We start from the raw sequence: 19,767 nt of genomic DNA on the forward strand, positions 1-19,767 counted from the left end.
CACCCACCCACTGTGTGCATGTATATGAAAAGCTTCGAGATTCCTTAAGGAATTTGCAGTTTACAAAAGTATGAACTGTGCAACCTATGTCAATGCCAAACTTGGAAAAAAAAATTTTTAAGCATGCGAACTATAATACATGTGAAAAAGTAGAAAGTCATTAGTATGTCTGTGTGCAGATCACAAAGGAAGACATTTGCTTAATGAGTTTTCAATATGTTAATGCCTAAAGTAGAATAAATATGAAGCAGGCTCTCAGTAATCTGAAAAACTATCAAAGGGTCAAGGTTCAAAAAAATCACAGAGCTGGAAGAAAGCAGAAGATTATTAAGCAGGGCTGTGCTAAAATTCCTTTCTATGTTTCCTCCTTGTTTTCATGAGTGTTGAAAGGAGCCTCCCATTTTCAACTTTTATTTCACTTGTAAATTTATTCACTCAATGCTCTTGCTATTTCCTTTGTTTTCCTAAGTCAGCAAAGGAGGAGGAGAGCAGTACTAGAAACCAACAAAGCAGGAACAAAGGTGTATGAAACACAATTGACAGCTGGCTAATGTAGTGTTTTTGAACACTTGTTCAACAATGTTCGTGAATAGTGGAATTCCCAATTAGCCACTGATAATGTACAATATAATAAAAGCATTATTCCTATTTTCTTTCATGAAAGCCAACATAGTATAATACCTAAAGCTCTATATAGGATAATGGTTTCTAAGCCAACAATTAGCAATATCCAGCACATTCTGTAAGATGGCCATATATCATCATTCATCAAATACTTGTTAGAATAGAAATAGAAAAATCTTTGCTTGTCTGCAAAAAGAAACAAGGCAGGGTTCCAGTTTAACTTCTCTAGGAAGGGAGTCCCAGACCCTGGGGGCAAGCCACTGAGAAGACCCTCTCCCTTGTTCCCATCAGATGTACCTGTGAGCATGGTGGGATGGAGAGAAAGTCTTTCCCAGCAGATCTCAGGGCTGGTTCGTAAGGAAGAATATGGTCCTTCAGATAACCTGGACCTGAGCCATGTAAGGCTTTAAAGGTCAGAACCAGATCTTCTGTGATTTCATGGAGCAAACCAGATAGAGCAGCAGACAGACAGACAGAGCCAACCAGACAGAGCCTGACTCTAAACAATAAGTGACTAACTGAGGCCGTTCTCTAATGTGTCTGTGTAACAAACCTGGAATTTGTACTTTAAAATAGGATTTTCAGACCCCGGGGCCTGGCCCCTCTTCTCTCATTCTCAGAGCATGTGGGATGAATCTCAGGGTGAGAGCACTGCCTTGAAAAGTGTGTATATGTCTATTTTCTTCATTACCTACTGGTGTCTTTGGTATGAATGGCATATAGTGTGCATCTGGGGTAGTTACTTAATGTATCCACCCCCTCTAGGGCCACAAGGGGCCATCTCTAGATCTCAGGTTCTGGTGCTGTTATCCCAGGGCCTGGGATAGCCCTGACATAACAAGCCTAGTTTGAAATCCAAGATTAGAGTTTCTATACGTTCCAGAGTTCTAGAATTTCTCAAGCAAACAGGAAAGACAGAAAGCTGGTAGGAAAAACAAAGCACCAGAGGAAATGGGGACATAGATCTTGGGGACAATGGCAGCCAGGAATGCTGGTAAGATTTACACCAGCACTGGCTCCCAATATTGTCCTGGGATCAACGTCCCATTTCCTATGGTGAATAAATGTTTGTTGCTGCTGTTGTTGCTACACACACACACAGCACCATCATGCCTCAGTGCTGCAAGGCTCAATATATGAGATGGGACTGTGACATGTTTGTGGGAGGGCGCTCATGCTGCAAGTTTGCATTGGCCTCAAAAATGAGGCACTTTGGCTCCAGCTGCTGCCAAACCAATTTTCTGATGCACCTCCCTGTATGCTACCAAGTTATGTTGAAGTCACCTTTATTATTATTTATTTATTTATTTATTTATATAGCGCTGTAGATTTGCACAGCACCATACATAAAAACAACAAATATAAAAGAGTAAACCTGCCTATGGCGTACCTTTGACATTTTTAGAGGCATATTCAAAACATCTTTGGTGTATACCTCAAAATGCAATGTGTTGCAATGTGTTAACAGCCCCAAACATATAGCTCCCTGATTATGTGTTCTGGTACATATGGTATATCTATCAAAAGAGCTAGTGGCTGACTATGCCTGGTGCATTATCCTGGTGCATTATCCAGCCTTCCTATTCACTGTGTTCAGTGTGGAAAGCTCACCACTCTGCATGGCTCTGTTCCAACAGATGAAATTTACATTAATAAGTATTTCAGTACTGTATTTAATTGTTCATTTGGATTTGGTCCTAAACATTACAAGTGTTATGCCATGTTCCTTTCAGGAAAACAATACTAGGCCCTATTTAAGGTGGGAAAGATTGTGACAAAGCATAGCTCAAGTGAAAATTCTTGTAAAAAGGAAAGATAATTAGAAAAAGGAGAGGTGAAGCTGTATATTCAGTTTTTTTTCATAAAATCTGTGGTAATAACTGTTTTTTAATCTGTCTTGATTGCAGGGATGCACACATTAATAGAAAAACAATTTCGTACCATTTGTAATAGGCTGGTAAGGAAAACTGCAGAATGATTTAGTAACATCCCAGTAATGCATTTTGCTGGCAAATAGAGTACTTCTCTGTCCATTATTTTACAGAGAGGGAGGAAAGGCCTGTTACAGACTGCCAAAATAAAGCTGCTTCGGGTCTCTTTGGAGGTATGCTATTTAAATGATGCATGGGTCCTAAGAGTCCGGAGGTCGCGCCAAAGCCACACTCCATTCCTAAACACTGGAGTGCAGCTTTGGTGCAGCTTCCGGATTCTTAGGATGCATGCATCATTTAAACAGCATACCTACAAAGAGACCCGAAGCAGCTTTATTTTGGCAGTCTGTAACAGGCCAAAGTCTTTAATGTGGGCAAGTGTCTAATTCTGTTAACAAGGCCTACACTTTATATTTTAATACATATTTCTGAACTTAAAGAACTGTTTCATATAGGTATATGTTAAGCAATCTGTACTGTACAGCTTAACATGTAAAGGGCAAAGGCAACAATCTGTTGGAAACACTGAATAGGCAAACCAATCAGAGGCACAGGATTAGCTATGGCTCTCTGTCAGACCAAGGAGATGACATCCTTCTACATTTCACATATGAAGACAGAGTGTGTGGCCAAGCAACATCAGAATGTGGTCAAGATGGCAAATGTTAATGAAGAAGAACACAAAAGGTAGGAATGGCTGCAGCAGTTTGTTTTTGTCTGAGTCTATAAGAAAGGGCAAGATTGCACCCCCTCCTCTCCTCTCATCTCCCCCTGCTGAACTAATAGAGTGCAAACTACTTTTTGCACTTTGAATTCAGTTTGCAACATTTGAAATAAGCTGGGGACAAAGGGGGAAGAGGGAGAAACAGGGAGATTTTTAAAGTAGCTGGAAAAGTGGGGTGACAGAGGATTGATTGGTACTGTTCCTACCAAATCTGGGCAGTTGGAAGGTATTTGTATGTCCCATTTAAATGAGTCATCTCTCTATAGACAGTGAAAACCATTACGGTCTCTGCAATATCATCTGAACTGGTCCACTAGTCTCTGTTCTGAAAAGGGTACATTTAGTAATTTTAACATCTTTGAAAGCTGACTATAGGACTTATACACACACAGCTGACCATGGTTTTATCAACAGGCATTCCTCAACAAGCAAACAAAGCACTCACATTTTTATCATTTAGAAGAGACATTTTTTTTGCTATCTCAGACTTTCTGTGGATTCAGGATGCATCTTATACAACACATCCAGACTGCCATTGAGAGTCCAGGATTTCACTTGCCCTTTCACTGCTCCAGACCCCTCTGGACCATACCCACTCCATTCAGGAAAATGCAAGAAAAACATTAGCTTGAAACAATGTGTGTGAGGGGAAGGGGAGGAGGCATGTTTTAGGTCCAAATTGTAGTCAATATCTCATATTGGTTTTATTGTTTCTTCTTTTGCTGTTGCTTTTGTACCACTTTAATAGAAAAGTAACTGAGAATGCTTTGAATAAACACATTTACTTTAAAATGAACCTGAGTAGCTACTAACACCCCACAACAGGTGAGGAGAATCTTCAAGCAACCAGCTGTATGCATAACTCGAACCTGAGATATTTACAAGTAGTGTCAGCACTACATGTTGGCTTGTGGTTTTTTATCCCTAAGGCTTGTTTATGCATCAAAGTACATAACCAGCTGTATGCACATCTTGAACCTGAGATGTTTATAAGTAGCGGCAACACTTCTTGCTTGTTCATGCATCAAAGTGTCTGAAGTTAGACTACAGCTTGGAAACATTATTGCAACAGGTGACATGCTATAATTGCTTTTTTAAAAAAGTAACTCATTTCTTCTTACTCAGTAACTTGACCAGCAGTCAGTTTCAATTGTTTTTTAATTACTTGGAAACAGAAATAAAGATTTTAGAAGAACAAAGATGATCTGTCTGGACTCTCAGAAGAAACATCCATTCATGTGCTGTTTATTATTACTTTAAACGTACAAAAAAAAAGAGTGAGTACAAATAATTTTTTTTAGGCTGAAGAGTGACCTCAAGATGTGGGAAAGTTGTCTATTGCTTATGTTATTTTTACACCCACTTTTGAGGGCTTTGAGGCTACATTTCCCTTGAGTTATGACAGATAGTGCCACCCACCTCAGTTCTTCCTGCCTCTGCCCTAACAGAACCTCTTTGTTGTTTTATCTAATCAAATTCAGAGGCTCTGCTATAGTTGGCTTTTTACACTGTTCAGAGTGGTTATAGTTCTGATTTCCCAGGCTTCAGAAGAACTAAAAATAACCAAGTAAGAATCTGAAATGGAAGGCAGAAATCCCAGCCAGCATTTTTAAGTAACCTAGTTAGAATTAAGAAAAGATTCCCCACAGCAAACAAGGACAGTAGGATTGATATCAGAATTGCTGAGAAACAAGCCAAGGGGGATAGAAGCAAGGGATCCATTTTATTTGGTTAAGAAGAACAGTATTCCAACAGGAGTTGCTAAACAGACTCTTGAAAAGGCCAACCTTGGCAGGCTTGCAATGAATTCAGCCACATGTTCAGGACACATGATTACCAGGTCAAGAAACTTCCACATATTGGCATACACACTTTGTTATGAGTCCCAGTTCTGGGAAAAGAGTGGGATGCAAATAAATATGATAAATATGATATGAAATGTGCCCAGTAGCCATATGTAGTAGCCCTCCCTGCGTGTGCCTAGGAGTTTAGCCAAAGCTCTTTATCAAAGGTCAACATACAGAGCATGACTTATTTCTAAATTTCCAATTGCAGTGTTGTACTACTCCAATACAGCATAAATATGAAAATGTTGATGCTAGACATGGGAATGTGTACATACAGAGAATCAGTGAGAGACCATGCTGCGCACATAGGACTTCCCTCCTGTTTCAATAAACCAGAACTATTAGAACAAGCTCTCTTGAACTGGGATCTCATTTGCCAAACACTGTTGCACATGCAATGTTAAGTTCTCTGTTCCACCCATCATCCTTGTCCTTCTGATACTCCTCAAAGTCAAGACCCCTCTGGAATACATCATATGACCCTAGTGGACTACCACTGCCCTTCATCATGTAGGTATCAATACACTTTCTGCTGACTGATAAGGGAATCAGGACTCCACCCCTTAAGAGTCACATATTCTTTACTGGCTTTAGACTAAAGCAAACACAACAAAATATAAAAACAGGAACAAAGGTAGTCATGCTTTCACTACACACTTTTTCAAAATGCAAGTTGAGACAGCTTAACCTCACAAGCAGAGTTTCTGTGAAGCCAAACCTGGCACTGACTGATCAGAGGGAGAATTATTCTGGGTGGCACAGTCTCCTACTTATTAGTTGCTTCCAAAACTGAAAGGGATATCAAATGAAATCTTGGGAAGTGTACTTGTGTCACTCCTTGCTACTTATTGCCCTCTCAAACCCTGAGAGCCAGTGTTAAGCTGTGACAATAAAAGTTACTGAACATTCAGATTATTTCTTCATTTTTCAGAACTAAATGCCTTCCTGGAAGCTAATGGAAATTCTGAGCTTGAGATGACTATATGTGCTAAGTCCGCACCCCGCCAACTACCACAGCCCACCCCATCTATTCTTTTGGATGCAAATGTGATGTGTTATTTTTATTGCATAGTCATGCAAGGAAGCAGGAATACTGGTTATGGACAGAGAATGCAGTTTGAGGGAAATTCTTCATTCACTTCTGTTTATTTGCTTTTCATCCAATATGAAACTTCTAGCTTTTTTTTTATTTTGTTAAGGAACCACAAGGCTTTGAAAATATCTCAAGATTTATTTTCATAATATCTTATTTCACATATATTTGCAAGTTTAGTTCTGAAATACTATCTGATCGGATGCCTGAGCTAGGCTCAGCATTTCCCCCCAACATTTCTCTTTGTTTTAAACCCTCATCACCATGTGGGCATATTAAAGTTGTGGAAATAAAACATACAAAAGAAGCAGCAAGGAGATAAAAAAAAAATACATCGTACTGTTTTACTCCTATAATATACTAACATAAAATATCTTGTTTCACAAATCTGGTTGAAAATAGCCACAAACAGTTGGGTAGATTTGGCATTTTAGAAAACCCCTTTGGGGGGTTTTTATAATAAAACAAAATCAGCATTCATTCTGTGCCATTAGTGTCTCTTACAAGCACACTTGAAAATGTTATTTACTAAATACTGAGAATTATTTCAATTTAGTATACCAAATCAGTGTCCTGTGTCATTCAGATGGATAGTCATGTTAATCTATTATAATCAAAACACTGAAGACGTAACTACTTATGGTATAAACCACAGTGAGAACCAATGGCTTCCCAAATGTTTATGTCTGCTACAACTATGACTGAAAGCCAGTGTGATATAGTGGTTAGAGTGTTGCAATGGGACTTGGGAGATCCAGGCTTTAGTTCTTGCCACACCGCAATATGGTACTCACGCGGTATAACCTTGGATCACTTACCCTCCCTTCATCTCACCAATCTTGTAGGATTTTTGTGTGGATAGGTGGAAGGGAAGTGGGTCGAAAGAGAACCACTTAAAAATCCCATTAATAATATTAAAAGTATTAATTCCCATTAATAATTAATAATATCCTTTACTATTAGACAGACTGGCTGGGCTAATGAGAAGTGGAGTTAAACAAGAAGAGCAACTTGTTCCCCAGCCTTGGCATGAGCCTTTGTGAACCATTTGATGGAGCTGGATTCTAACCCACAAGGGCATCTAAAATTCAGCCATCTCTAATATCTTCTGTTATTCCAAAAATATGTGAAAATACTTGCTTCTGAAATAGCTTCTCTACCACCATTCTATCAGTTTAGTACTTAGCCACAGAATAACAGTTTACAAACTATTGTTATGAGTTTTGCACCATTGTTGTGTGCTTTCAAGTTTTATCCAACTTACTTGTTCCTATACTGTCAAGTTGCAGTGGGGACTTTCAAGAAATGCTGCCAAGGGCAAAGGCTCCATTCTTTTTTTCCAGAATCACATCTGGCAAAGTATCTTTGTATAAATGTTGACACTGGCTTGACGTGTGAGAATGTCTTTGAAGACAGTTCTGAACTTGGACTAGATTACATATGGATCAGGTCTTACCCTTGGATTCTACATATATGCCTCTTAAATTTAAAGAATACAAATATATGCCCTAAAGTCTTAATCAAGCATAAAACACAACTAAATCTTAATGCATTTCTACTCTTCAGCAAAATGAATAAGGCATTTCTACTCTTCAGCAAAATGGCTTCCCCAAAGAATGGTACAGAATATCTAAATTCTCATGCCTCGACACAACAAACACTTTGACTGTACAGTGGGCCCTTGGTATTTGCTGGGGTTTGGTTTTGGTATCCATGGTATCCACGCTTGCTTTTGAGAATATATATATATATATATATATATATATACATACACACACACACATACCGTGGATGCTTGAATAAAGATATAGAATCTGTCGATACGGAGGGGTGACTGTGCAAGACAAAATGCTCTTATTCTAAAGATATTTGTTAAACAGTGTGGTCACAGAAGCAAAGATCATTACTTTCTCACCCCTTAAAAACCATATAGCTTTGTTCCAAACAAATATTTGTACCAAAACAATGAATCATGTTTTTTTAAAAAGGGGTAAGAGATTTTGATCAGAGCTTGGAAGTGGCAAGAGAATACAACTACACATGCTACCAGAATAATTTTTCAAGTGAGACTGTGTCTCAACTAATGCCAGTATTAGCCATACGAATCTCATATGAGGCTCAAATCCCCCTCAACATGAAGCTGATTGGGTGGCCATGGGCAAAGCAAAAGTTCTCTGCCTCATAGGGTTGTTATGAAAATGGATAGGAATTTGAAATACTTTGTAATACTGATGGGTGCTGTGCTGCAGATGTGGTACATAATAAGAAGCCAGATATAAGATGCATCGTTTAAGCCTCAGAATATAATCTGAATGAAAATAAAGAAAGTCTGTGTAGAGAACCTGAAACGGTAAGAACATTACTGTAAATTGAATTAGCTGCTCTGTTGGATCTATGCTCTTCTTCAATATGGCATCCGGATGAGCAAACAGAAAGACGATTCGGTTTTCTGTGCTTCGAAGAGCAGCCTGCCATGGAATGAAAAACAAAGCCAAACTCTCATTTCCCCACTCCTGCTGATCATTTCTAGCCTCAGGCTTCAAGTGACCTAGCCACAAATTTGCCAGAGGACCACCAACTCAGTCTCTGCTGAACAAAGCAAAGACAGATGGAGCCATGTTGAGCAGTGACACTGGGTATCCATGCCAAAAAACACACTCCACCTGACAGTTCTTGTAAGATGTCACCACTGAACTCTGTTCCCTTCATGATGCTGCCAGTCAGTTTATTTCAGTATTGGTCAACCAAAAAGGTTTTAATGCTTGGATCCCACTACTTACATTTCGTAATAAAGGTTATGCAACTATGCAAAGTCCACCAGAGCCTTTGGGCTGCATTCCTAAATACACTTGCTGTGGAATAAAAAGAACCGAACATAAATGGGTATCATTTCCAAGTGAACATATGCAGGATTGTACTGTGGGTTACTCATACTTGCAAGCAGTTTGAAGTTGCTTAACACATCTTGAGAACTAGACTGGTGTGGTGGTTTGAGCGTGGACTAGGACTCTGGAGACCAAGGTTCGATTGTCAGCTCAGCCATTAAAGCCACCGAGTGACCTTGGGCAAGTCACACTTTCTCAGCCTCAGGGGAAGGCAATGGCAAACCTTCTCTGAACAATTCTTGCCAAGAAAAGCACAGGATAGGTTCGCCTTTGTCAGAAATGACTGGAAGGAACACAACAACAAACAGCAACAATTCAATGTAAAAGATCCAAACGAATTAACAGATTCTTTGATTCACCTTCAGTTTCAGTACAGTATTGTATTTCTACAAACAAAAATCAGACCAACACCTTTACTGGATCACTAAGAAAATGTTACAAACTTAGCAAATCTTTGAGTTCTCCATAACTCTTCTTTGGGTTTACATAATTTGAGTGACCAAGCAAAGAGTCAAAAAATCTAAAAGTCTGACTATTGTTAGGTTGTTCTCTATCTAGCAATGACCTGAATTAGGACTGAGAGGAGGTTAGGGAGCCATTTTTCAGGAGGGATGCCACCTTAGTGTGCTCTAGCGTGACTAAAAAGCCTTGTGCTGGATTTGCACTGCAGAATTAATGCAGCATGACACCCCTTTAACTGCCTCAACTGAATGATATGGAATTCTGGGAACTGTAGTTTTGTGATTTAGCCTTCTCTGTCAGAGAGCCGTTGCTACAACAAACTACAATTCCAAGGAGACCATAGCATGGAGCCATGGGAGTTATAGTGGTGTCATGCTACATTAATTCTGCAATGCAGATGCAGCACAAGACTTTTTAGTCATGCTATTTCCCTCTACTGTTTTCTGGCATTATTCATGCCATCTCACGATGTGTCCAAAGTATGACAACCTCAGTTTCGTCATCTTGGCTCCCAAGGAGATTTCAGGCTTGGTCTGTTCAAGGATCCATTTGTTTGTCTTTTTGGCTGCCCATGGTATCCTCAGCACTCTTCCCCAGCAGCACATCTCAAATGAATTCATTTTCTTCATATCCTTTTTCTTCACTGTCCAGTTCTCACATACAGTGGATTGGACGGCTCTAACTTTAATGCTCAGTTGTATATTTTGTACTCATTAGGATCTTATCTAATTCTTTCATGCTACCCTTCCCATTCCTAGCCTTTTTTCTGATTGATTCACTGCAGTCTCCATTCTGATCCATGTTTTGGGAACGTATGACATTTTGCCTTCTCTGTCAGAGAGCTCAGGTGCCACGACAAATCTCAATTCAAAAGTACTATTTTTTTTTAACCATGAGTTTATTTTACCACATAGAGAGATACTGTACCACCTTTGAGACTAAGGTTCAAAACACACTGCAGAAATAATCCAGTTTGAGACTGCTTTTACTGCCCTGGCTCAATGCTTGGGAATTCTGGGAACTGCAGTTTTGTTGAGACACTTCAGCCATCTCTTGTCAGAGAGAGCTCTTATTGTGGTGCCACAATAAACCACAATTCCCAGGATTGCCTAGCACTAAAACAGGGCAGCTAAAGCAGTCTGATACTGGGTTATTTCTGCAGTGTGTTCTGAACCTAACTGAAAGAAAGGAGTTAGCAACGTGAGCTTTCCTAGACTTAAGTCTACTCCCTCAGATGGTTATAGTCTGCTCTCTCCCACAAAAAAAATCATGGGCAGCGACTGATGAAGACTTTGGTTGTAGCCCATTAATACATTGTCTTAGTATTTTAGCATTTGACAGTGTTGTGTTTTATCGTTTCTTTATTATTATTATGTATGTTGTGATGTACCACTCCTTGGTGGAAAAGGCGTTATAAGTAAAAGTTATTCTTGCACTAAAATAAAAATAAAGTAAAATCTGGTCGTTTTGAAAGGCCCTCGCAATGCCATTTGTCTGTTTAACTTTGATGCCATTTATATGTTTATATGCTTTTTCTCCCAATATGGGACACAATGTTAGAGATAGGGATTTTATATTATATTGTCCTCTTGAGGAAACTCCAGCCCTTTTTCCCCTCAGGGACAAAATGGCTTCCCTCCACGTTTAGAGAGAGAGAGACATTTACGCCCCGCTCCGCTATTGGTTGTTCTTTCCCGCGCGGCGAGTTCTCTTATTTCTGATTGGACGAGAGCCTTTGTGGGGGCGGGCAGCAAGGGGGAAAAGAAAAGGAGCTTTACACCACGTGACGCCGGGATGCGGACTCTGTGCGTCACTCACTCTCCCTTTCTCGCGCGGACTCTTTCTGAGCAACGTGACGTCACGCAGCCCGAGAGGTGGCTCTTGGCCCGCTGCGCTACGGTGGCCGAATGGGTTCTTTCCGTCTCCTAGGAAACCCGCGCGCGGATGCCTGAAGCCGCCGGCGGGAATCCATTTTGGTCTCTCGGGCTGAGGAGAGTTTTTTGTGCCCCGGTATGTGAAGGGAATGGTTCCAGGAGGAGAGAGAGCCTTAAGGCTGAATATCCACCCTGCGAAGAAATAACCCGGTTTTGGACTTCAGCTCCCAGAATCCCAGGCTATTGCTTAACACGGCAGAGGCTTCTGGGGGCTGGAGTCCAAAGCCTCTTAAAGGGGCACAGTTTGGGGACCACTGCCTGGCAGGGAGGGTTGGACTGGATGGCCCTTGGGTCTCTTCCTACTCTGATAGCGTGCCCTTGTGGCCTCTCAGCCGAGCGGGGAGTGGGGTGGCTCCCAAGTTACTCTCACAGGAGCATTGGCTGACACTGTGGTTGGCTTGGCTGAGGAAGGTGAGAGGTCTGGGAAGAGGAGTAGGGCAGGAGCAGCTCTGGCAGCACAGTCACAGAGCTGGAAGAGACCCCTAGAAGGGCCCTGATCCAGTCCAGCCCCCTTCTGCCATGCAGGAACTCTCAGCCAAAACACCCCCAGTGACAGATGGCCATCCAGCCTCTGCTTAAAGACCTCCAAGGAGGGAGATTCCACTACACTCTGAAGAAGGAGTGGGTTCCACTGTCAGGAAGTTCCTCCTAATGTTGAGGTGGAATCTCTTTTTCTGCAGCTTGCATCCATTGCTCCAGGTCCTGTTCTCTGGAGCAGCAGAAAACAAGCTTGACAGCCATTCCTCCATATCCACAGATTCAACCATCCACAGCTTGAAAATACAGTTGCTCCTCCACATTTGCAGCTTTGTTTATTTGTGGTTTTGATTAATATGCTCCCTTGACCGTAGAGTTGTGCTGGAGAACCTAGAGGTTTCTAGGAGAAACACTTCTCTATGCATTTGTAGCTCCTCCAGCACCATGCCATGATCAGCTTCTGGCAGATGTTGAGTATAGGGTTGTACTAGAGGACCGTCCTAGAGATGCCTAGAGAGGTGTTCTTTCAGCCCCAGCAAATGCGGAGGGAACACTGGACTTTAAAAATACAACTCATCCCTCCATATTAGCAGCTTTGATATTTGCAGATTTGATTATTCACAGATTTGCTTAATATGTCCTCTAGGAATATCTAGGTCTTCCAGTGCAACTCTGGGGTCAGCTTTAACCAAAAGTTGCACTGAAAGACCCAGAGATCCCTAGAGAGAATACTCTGCTAGGCCTTTGTAGCTCCTCCAGGGCAGTCCTATGGTCAGTGTCTGTCAGACGTTGGCCACAGAGTTGCCCTGGAGGACTTAGGGATTCCTAGAGAGGTGTCCTCTCAGGTAAAAACTTCACTGAGTGATCTTCAATGTTAATTTTAACAGAAAAAGAGGAGGGGAAAAATCCACAGGGCTGAAGGTAGTAGCTACTGGGAGGTGGACCGCAGGGCAGGGCAGGGCAGGTGATGAAAGTGGGGAGCTGGGCACTAAGCAGAGGCAGTGGCTTGGGCTCTTTGGGCCCAAAAGCCCAGTTTCACATAAGGGCAAATCAAGGAGGCAAAGGACTGAACATCACAAGGGCTGAGAATGATTGGGAATGGAAAAGAAGTGCTGTTGTCTAACACCTGTGCGTGCTCTATTTGTAGCATGCATTTTTGGTTATCTCAGTTCAGATTAGATACTAGAGAACTGGGGTAATAATAGAAAACAGCAATTAAATTGATCAAGGGGTTGGAGTAATTTCTGTGCACCTTCTTAAAGGGTGAGGTGTTTGACTCTTTTTGACAGAGAAGAAGAATTGCTTATGGACATGATTCAGGTTATAAAATCATACATAGTATGAGAGAGTGAATAGATTTTCCCCCTCTTTCCTCTTTTTCTGTTAAAATTAACAGATCACCCAGTGAAGTTTATTTGTAGTTGGTTCATGCCAGAAAAGGGAAATAATATTTAACTCACAGATACAGTACATTCACCTAGCGGGTTGACCAGCTAAGTCGCAGAACAAGCATGGCCAATTTATGGTCCTGTAAAGGATTCTAGAATTTGCCGTGCATTTATATCTGAAAGACTTCAAGTTTGCCATCTGTATCTTTGATATTCAGTGCCAAACTGTGTCTGCGGAAGTTAGCGTTGAAAGAGAAGAGACGTTTTGTGGAGTGTAGGTTGATCATGAGCTGTTAGTCATGATAGTTAATGGATTCTGTGTCTTTGAGTGCCAAGGATAAACAGCGGAGGTGACTTTGAACTTTATAAGCTGCTTGAGGACAGAATCTGGCTGCTACTGTTAGTATCAGAAAGCTTGACTAGATGGAATTTTGTTCTTATCAATTAAAATTGTTCTTATGACTTGTAATTACCACTGATCAGATCTCCATGCATGTCTGCTTTGGACTGGGCCCTCACAATTTACATTTTCAAAAGGCCTTGATCTTACTCATCTCAGCAGAACTACAAAGTCCAGATTTTTAATGAATACAACCTCATCATCGTTATTGTATTTCTATCCTTCTTTCCCCCCCAAAATTGGGACTCGAAGCAGCTTACAATTTAAAAGAGCAATGCAGTTAAAAACATACAAAAGTGAGCATTAAGACTAAATTAAACCCTTACAGTATTAAAACACATCACTCATTAAAAGAATAAAAATGCAATTTTTAAAAAAGATAAAAGTACTTTAAAACAGTACAGTTAAGATATACATACAGTTTATCCATGACAACCAAATACAGGTTATAGCCATCAAATTATAAAAATAATTAAAACCTTTTAAAACTTCCACAGTCAATTAGCTCTATAACATATAGAGCTTTGCGCAGTGGCAGTATCGTAGCCAATGAGGTTAATCCAAGGCGCGATTATTGCTAATTGAAAACATACAGTTAAAACAATACAACACCTGCCCCAGTTAACAGTTTGGCTGCAGCTTTTTGAACCAGATAGTTTATAAACAATCTTCAAAGGCAGCTCCAAGTAGTCCAGACGGGGTGTAACTAAGGCATATACCACTGTGGTTAGACCTGGTGTCTCAAGGAACAGGCCCAGTTGGTGCACAAGCTTTAGATATGCAAAAGCACTCCTGGTCAATGAAAAACCTGAGTCTTTAGGTTCAAAGCTGAGTCCAGGAGTACCCCCAAACTGCGAACCTACATCTTCAGAGGAGTGTAACCCCCATCTAACACAGGCTGAATCTCTATTCCTTGATCTTGCCTTCCTACTGACTAGGAACATCTCTGTCTTGCCTGAATTAAGTTTCAGTTTGTTTGGACTCATTCAGTCCATTACTGATAACAGACATTGGTATAGGATCAGGGCAGCCTTCTTGGGTTGAGGTGGAAAGGAGTAGTAGAGTTTGGTGCCATCCACATATTGATGGCACCGCATCCCCAAACTCTGGACAACCTGTTGCAGTGGTTTCATGTATATGTTGAATAGCACGGTGGACAAAACAGAAACCTGGGGGCAAAACAGGCCAATGGCCAGGATACTGAGCAAGAGTTCCCCAACACCAGCTCCTGGGTTCTCTCTTCCAGGAAAGAACAGAGCTACTGTAAAACAGTACCTCCAAGTCCTATCCCAGAGTGGTGATCCAGAAGGATACCATGGCCGATGATATTGAAAGCCACTGAGAATTCCAGAAGAACTAACAAGGACACCCTCCCCATGTTTAGTTTCCTGTGTAGGTTATCCACCATGGTGACCAAAACCGTCTCTGTTCCATAGCCAAGCCTCAAACCAGATTGAAATGGATCTAGATAATCCGCTTCATCCAGAAACCCCTGGAGCTGGGAAGCCACAACATGTGCAATACCTTGCCCAAAAACAAAAGCTTAATTTAACTTCTTTTTTACAGTAAGCTGAAGTAAAATGTTCTTACTGTCCACAGTTAGATACATTGTCAGTAAAGCAATGCAACAGTATTTTGTGTCCTGTTTAAAAAGGCAGATTAAGTTACATGTCATGAGAGGTGGCATATGTAATCTTCTTACCATGTTTTCTGAGACTTTTTCCATGTGCTTACATAACAATATCTTATTTAATTCAGTTCTGTGCACTGTTTCCTGTTGCTTTATAATGTGCTGTCAATATGCTATGTCTGTTCCAGATGAACAAGAGAGCATGAACATTACTGTTGGTAATAAACTACAAAATTGTTTTGTAGAATATTTTGTGTAGGCAATTGTCATATCTAAATAGTTTTAAAATACCATGTTGCAAACTAATTTAGAAATCACTCATTTTTATTTATATAGTGCACATTCACAGCTTCTGAAATTCTTTAAGAAAGTGATTTATGATCATATCCATCCACTTGTATTGGCTGAGGAAGGGATTTTCATTGACAGGTACGTATGCCAATATGCTTATTTAGTTAATAGTGACAACTGCTATAACTAAATTGTGTGCAGTATTTTCACTCTTTACTGCTCTGGAAAAATATACTTGAAAAGAACAGGGGCGATAACTTAGCACCACAATACTGTGCAGTATGGTATCTAGAATTATTTCAATCTAAGAATAATTTCTATTGTGTTGGTGGAAGTAGATTGCTTCTTAGCTACCAATAAGCTTGATCACATTCTTGTCTATTTATATGGGGCCATCAGCACAAATATTTGCAGAATAATTTAAACAAGCAATATGTTTGCATTCTAAGAAACTAATAGTCTACCTTGGGGAGAGCCTTTGTTACAAAGAGCATTTATTTTAAAGATGTGAGCTTAACTGCTCAGTAGTAAATGACTTAAGAAATGGAAAATAAGAGGCATTAAATGGACTATATTCAAGCCCTCAGAAAGGCTGAATATTCTAGATCTTAGTTTAAACACTGAAATCTTCAGCAGTTAAGAAATTTAAGCAAAATGGCTGTCCCTAGTGTACTCTCTGTATCTCCTTTGTGTTTTACAGACTGTGTGTCAACCTGTGTATTCAAACAGCAAATTAGAGAATAATAAATGAGAAATTTAGTACTAATAATTACTTGTTTTCCTTTTTTTTTAAAGATCCACCTAGTTATTACAGTAATTTAGAAGTTTTTAAATCCAACTGCTGACCATGGCTCATCGGTTTTCAAAAGAAGACTTAGATGAACAATTTGAACAGTTTTTGAAAGAGGTAAATTATGCTTTTCATGAACTGTATACTTTCAGTGTTATACCAGCCTTTTGTGTGCATTTGTAAAGACTTCAAGGCTGTCCCTGACTAGTCATGTCAGCTCAGACTTGTTATCAGCCAGCAGCTATATTCAGAAGGTTTTCTCATATGCCTAGCATGGCAGAGCTGTTCCACCATGCTGCAGTTGCCTTGCCCTGGATAAAGAGCTGTAGTTCAAGCTGCCCATTACTGTATTAAAATGCTGTATCTTTTTACATGAATCTGCTTGGAAGAGTTTGTGTACTTTATTTTGTTACAGCTCAGCCTACAACAAGCCTGATGTGTTAGTTTAGTTTAAAATTATTTCAACTCTTGCTGAGTTCTGGATGAGCAGTTATTATTCTATTTGATATATGCCTTATTATCTAATGATAACATTCCAGTGAAAAGGGGAATTCTTTTCATGGAAATTTTATAGGTTTTTGTTGTGTGCATTTGCATTTCTTAATGTAAAACTTAATGGTGACCCTATCATGGGGTTTTGCAGTGCTGAGGATGACTCAGGGACAGGTTTCCATTGTTAAGCAGGGATTCAAACCTTGATCTCTAGAGTCCGATTCCTACACTCAGATCTTTACACCACACTCGCTCTGTATATAGGATTTACACTACACTAAATATGGAAAAGTGTAAGAATGGTGTAGTGGTTTGAGAGTTGGACTAGGATTCTGGAGACCAGGATTAAATCCCTGCTCAGCCATGGAAATCCACAGGGTGACCCTGGGCCAGTCACACATCCTCAGTATCAGAAGAAGACATTGGCAAACTCCTTCTCCTTCAAAAGAATAATAGAATCAAGGAAACCATGTTACAGGTTTGTGTAGGGTTGCTATAAGGCACGCAGCAAGGACAAGAGCAAAGTATGGATAGGATCAAAACCACCACCACCACCCCATGAAAATTAGTAAACTAGACAAACTCTGAGCACTGAAGAGCAAAGAGGTTATAGACCAAAATGTTGTTCGTATTCTCAGGTTGTACTATATACCTGTGATGGTATATGAAAATGGTGTATTCTTGTACAAATATCTCTGATCTAGACCCAAGTAGATACAAAGTGGACATATTTGAAGTGGCATGTGGCAGAGTGTCATCCTTTCAAGTGGCAGAATGAGAAAAAGACACCAGTCTCTAGTAAACTTAACTTTTTCTTTTCTTTTAAGGTAGCATGTACGCTTAACAAGTATTTATGTGCTCATCAATACCTGCTCCATTATTGGCACTGACAATGGAAAGAGACTCTGTGTGAGTGTGTGTGTGTTCAGAGACAGTGAGAGTGAAAGAGAATCCATGTGTGTATTTTATATATACATGCACCCATAATGGCTGCTATCTGAATGACAAAGCTAATACAGTATCTATTGATGGAGCCATATAAGGGACGCTTAATCTCTTCAAGCATTGTGCAGATATTTCAGTCAAATCGTAGTGCCCATACTTTAGGGAGATTAATGCAGCCATCCTATGCATTGTAGGGACAGGTAAGTGGAATTTTATGATTTTGTGGGAGTATTTTCCAGTTTAAAATTCATTCTTTACTGTAAAACACATGCTAGTGGTGATGACATAGCGTTTCCCTCTCACCACATCATTTCTGAACATGGCTCTGAAATACATAATGAAGCACATCATTAATGAAATAACCAGATTTAATTAATATAACATATTAGTTTTTAAATGTTGTTACTGTATGGTATTGTTATTAATGTATCAATAAGAAGCAATGTTATCTATAACTGACTATATACAGCTGTTTTACGTTCACCATGTTTGTGCATGACTATACAAAGTTCTTGTCAAACCAGCATTGAAAAAGGACAGTTAAAAAGGCCCAGAGATTATTTTCTCTTTCATTATTTCTCTTTATGGTAGTAATCAGACAATTGATATATCATGGGTCCGTAATGGCAATTTTTCTGTAAGTGTTTCCTTTCCCAGCTGTTCCTTTACTATTTGAAGTTGACAAGATGGCTGAATATAGAAGATTTCCAGATCTCAGACTCAGCATCTGGGGAGGTTTCAGTTTCTTTAATTAACAATACTCTGAGGACTGTAAGCATCATCCAGGTCCCACTTGCTGAACAGAGGATGCAGTTAGTCACAAAAGAAACAGCAAGTGATAACAGAACTTGCATCAAACACCTGTCATTAGCTCCCAGTCCAGTTGTTTTGGGGCATTGGTGTTGCATTAATATTTGTAGTCTGTCTTAAAAGCAGAACTTAAGTTTGACACTGTAATTTATAGGCTATACATTAAACCTATATTAAAATATCTCTGTTTTTTCTGGATAGTACAATAGCGAGGGTAAAATATCTGCTGCTATTTTATCTTTACCACTTATTTTAAGGGATGTTTCATGTTATGATTCATTGTACAGAAAGTCTAGAAAAAGTATGCAATCTGCATGTAGCTCACCGTGGGATGGCTCAGACATAAGGCTATAGTCTACACAGCTTGATACAGCTTAGACTCCAAATCATGATTTGTTTTCCAAACTTATCAGCAACTCATAGTTTATGTAGCTTCCTTCATGGGGATGACATTCCATGTGAATGCTGTCCCAGACAGTCGCTTGATAGAACGATGCCCCAAACCATAGTTTGTTCATTTTATTTGGATATATTGTACAGTTGGTGCTCCACATTTGCTGGGGTTAGTGACACAGAACCCCTGCAAAAATGGAAAGGGTTGAATATCTCTAGCCCCTTGTAGCTGTTGTTGTGTGCCTTCAAGTTGTTTCTAACTTACAGCAACCCTAAGGTGAGCCTATCATGGTTGTTGTTTTATGTTTGTTTGTTGTAAGATGTGTTCAGAGCAGCTTTGCCGTTGCCTTCCCCTGAGGCTGAGAGAATATGACTTGTCCAAGGTCACCCAGTGGGTGGGATTCTGTGGCCAAACTGGGAATCTAACCTTAGTCTCCAGAGTTATAGTCCAACTCTCTAATGTCACCCCAACTTTAACTCTGAATATTTAATGCCAGCAGCCTGCTTCTGCCTTTGGAACTATGAGTACAAGCACCTTTGAGGCCCTGCTGCAGTACTGGTGCTTGCTCATTACAAAGACAGAAGTGGGTGGCTGGAGGTCTCTCCTTCCTCTGGCGAGCATAGCTTCTGCCTTAGAAACAAGCTAGAGAA

At 40.2% G+C, this 19,767-nt stretch overlaps 1 protein-coding gene and 1 non-coding gene across 2 annotated transcripts in view; both read left to right on the forward strand.

The window, feature by feature from the left end:
- The first annotated feature begins 11,392 nt into the window (after positions 1–11,392).
- The window catches only part of LOC121917394, a 76,710-nt gene continuing 68,335 nt past the window's right edge, over positions 11,393–19,767 (forward strand). The window contains exons 1-3 of the mRNA XM_042443337.1: positions 11,393–11,576; positions 15,732–15,824; positions 16,482–16,593. Of these exons, the coding sequence (XP_042299271.1) occupies positions 16,534–16,593 (60 nt within the window). The 5' untranslated portion in view covers positions 11,393–11,576; positions 15,732–15,824; positions 16,482–16,533. The remainder of the gene's footprint in view (positions 11,577–15,731; positions 15,825–16,481; positions 16,594–19,767) is intronic.
- LOC121917401 lies at positions 14,286–14,435 on the forward strand. The gene has a single exon (XR_006101019.1). It is a non-coding gene; the product is annotated as a U4 spliceosomal RNA (small nuclear RNA).

This window comes from Sceloporus undulatus, unplaced genomic scaffold (genome assembly GCF_019175285.1).
Source record: "Sceloporus undulatus isolate JIND9_A2432 ecotype Alabama unplaced genomic scaffold, SceUnd_v1.1 scaffold_16, whole genome shotgun sequence".
Taxonomy (NCBI): Eukaryota; Metazoa; Chordata; class Lepidosauria; order Squamata; family Phrynosomatidae; genus Sceloporus; species Sceloporus undulatus.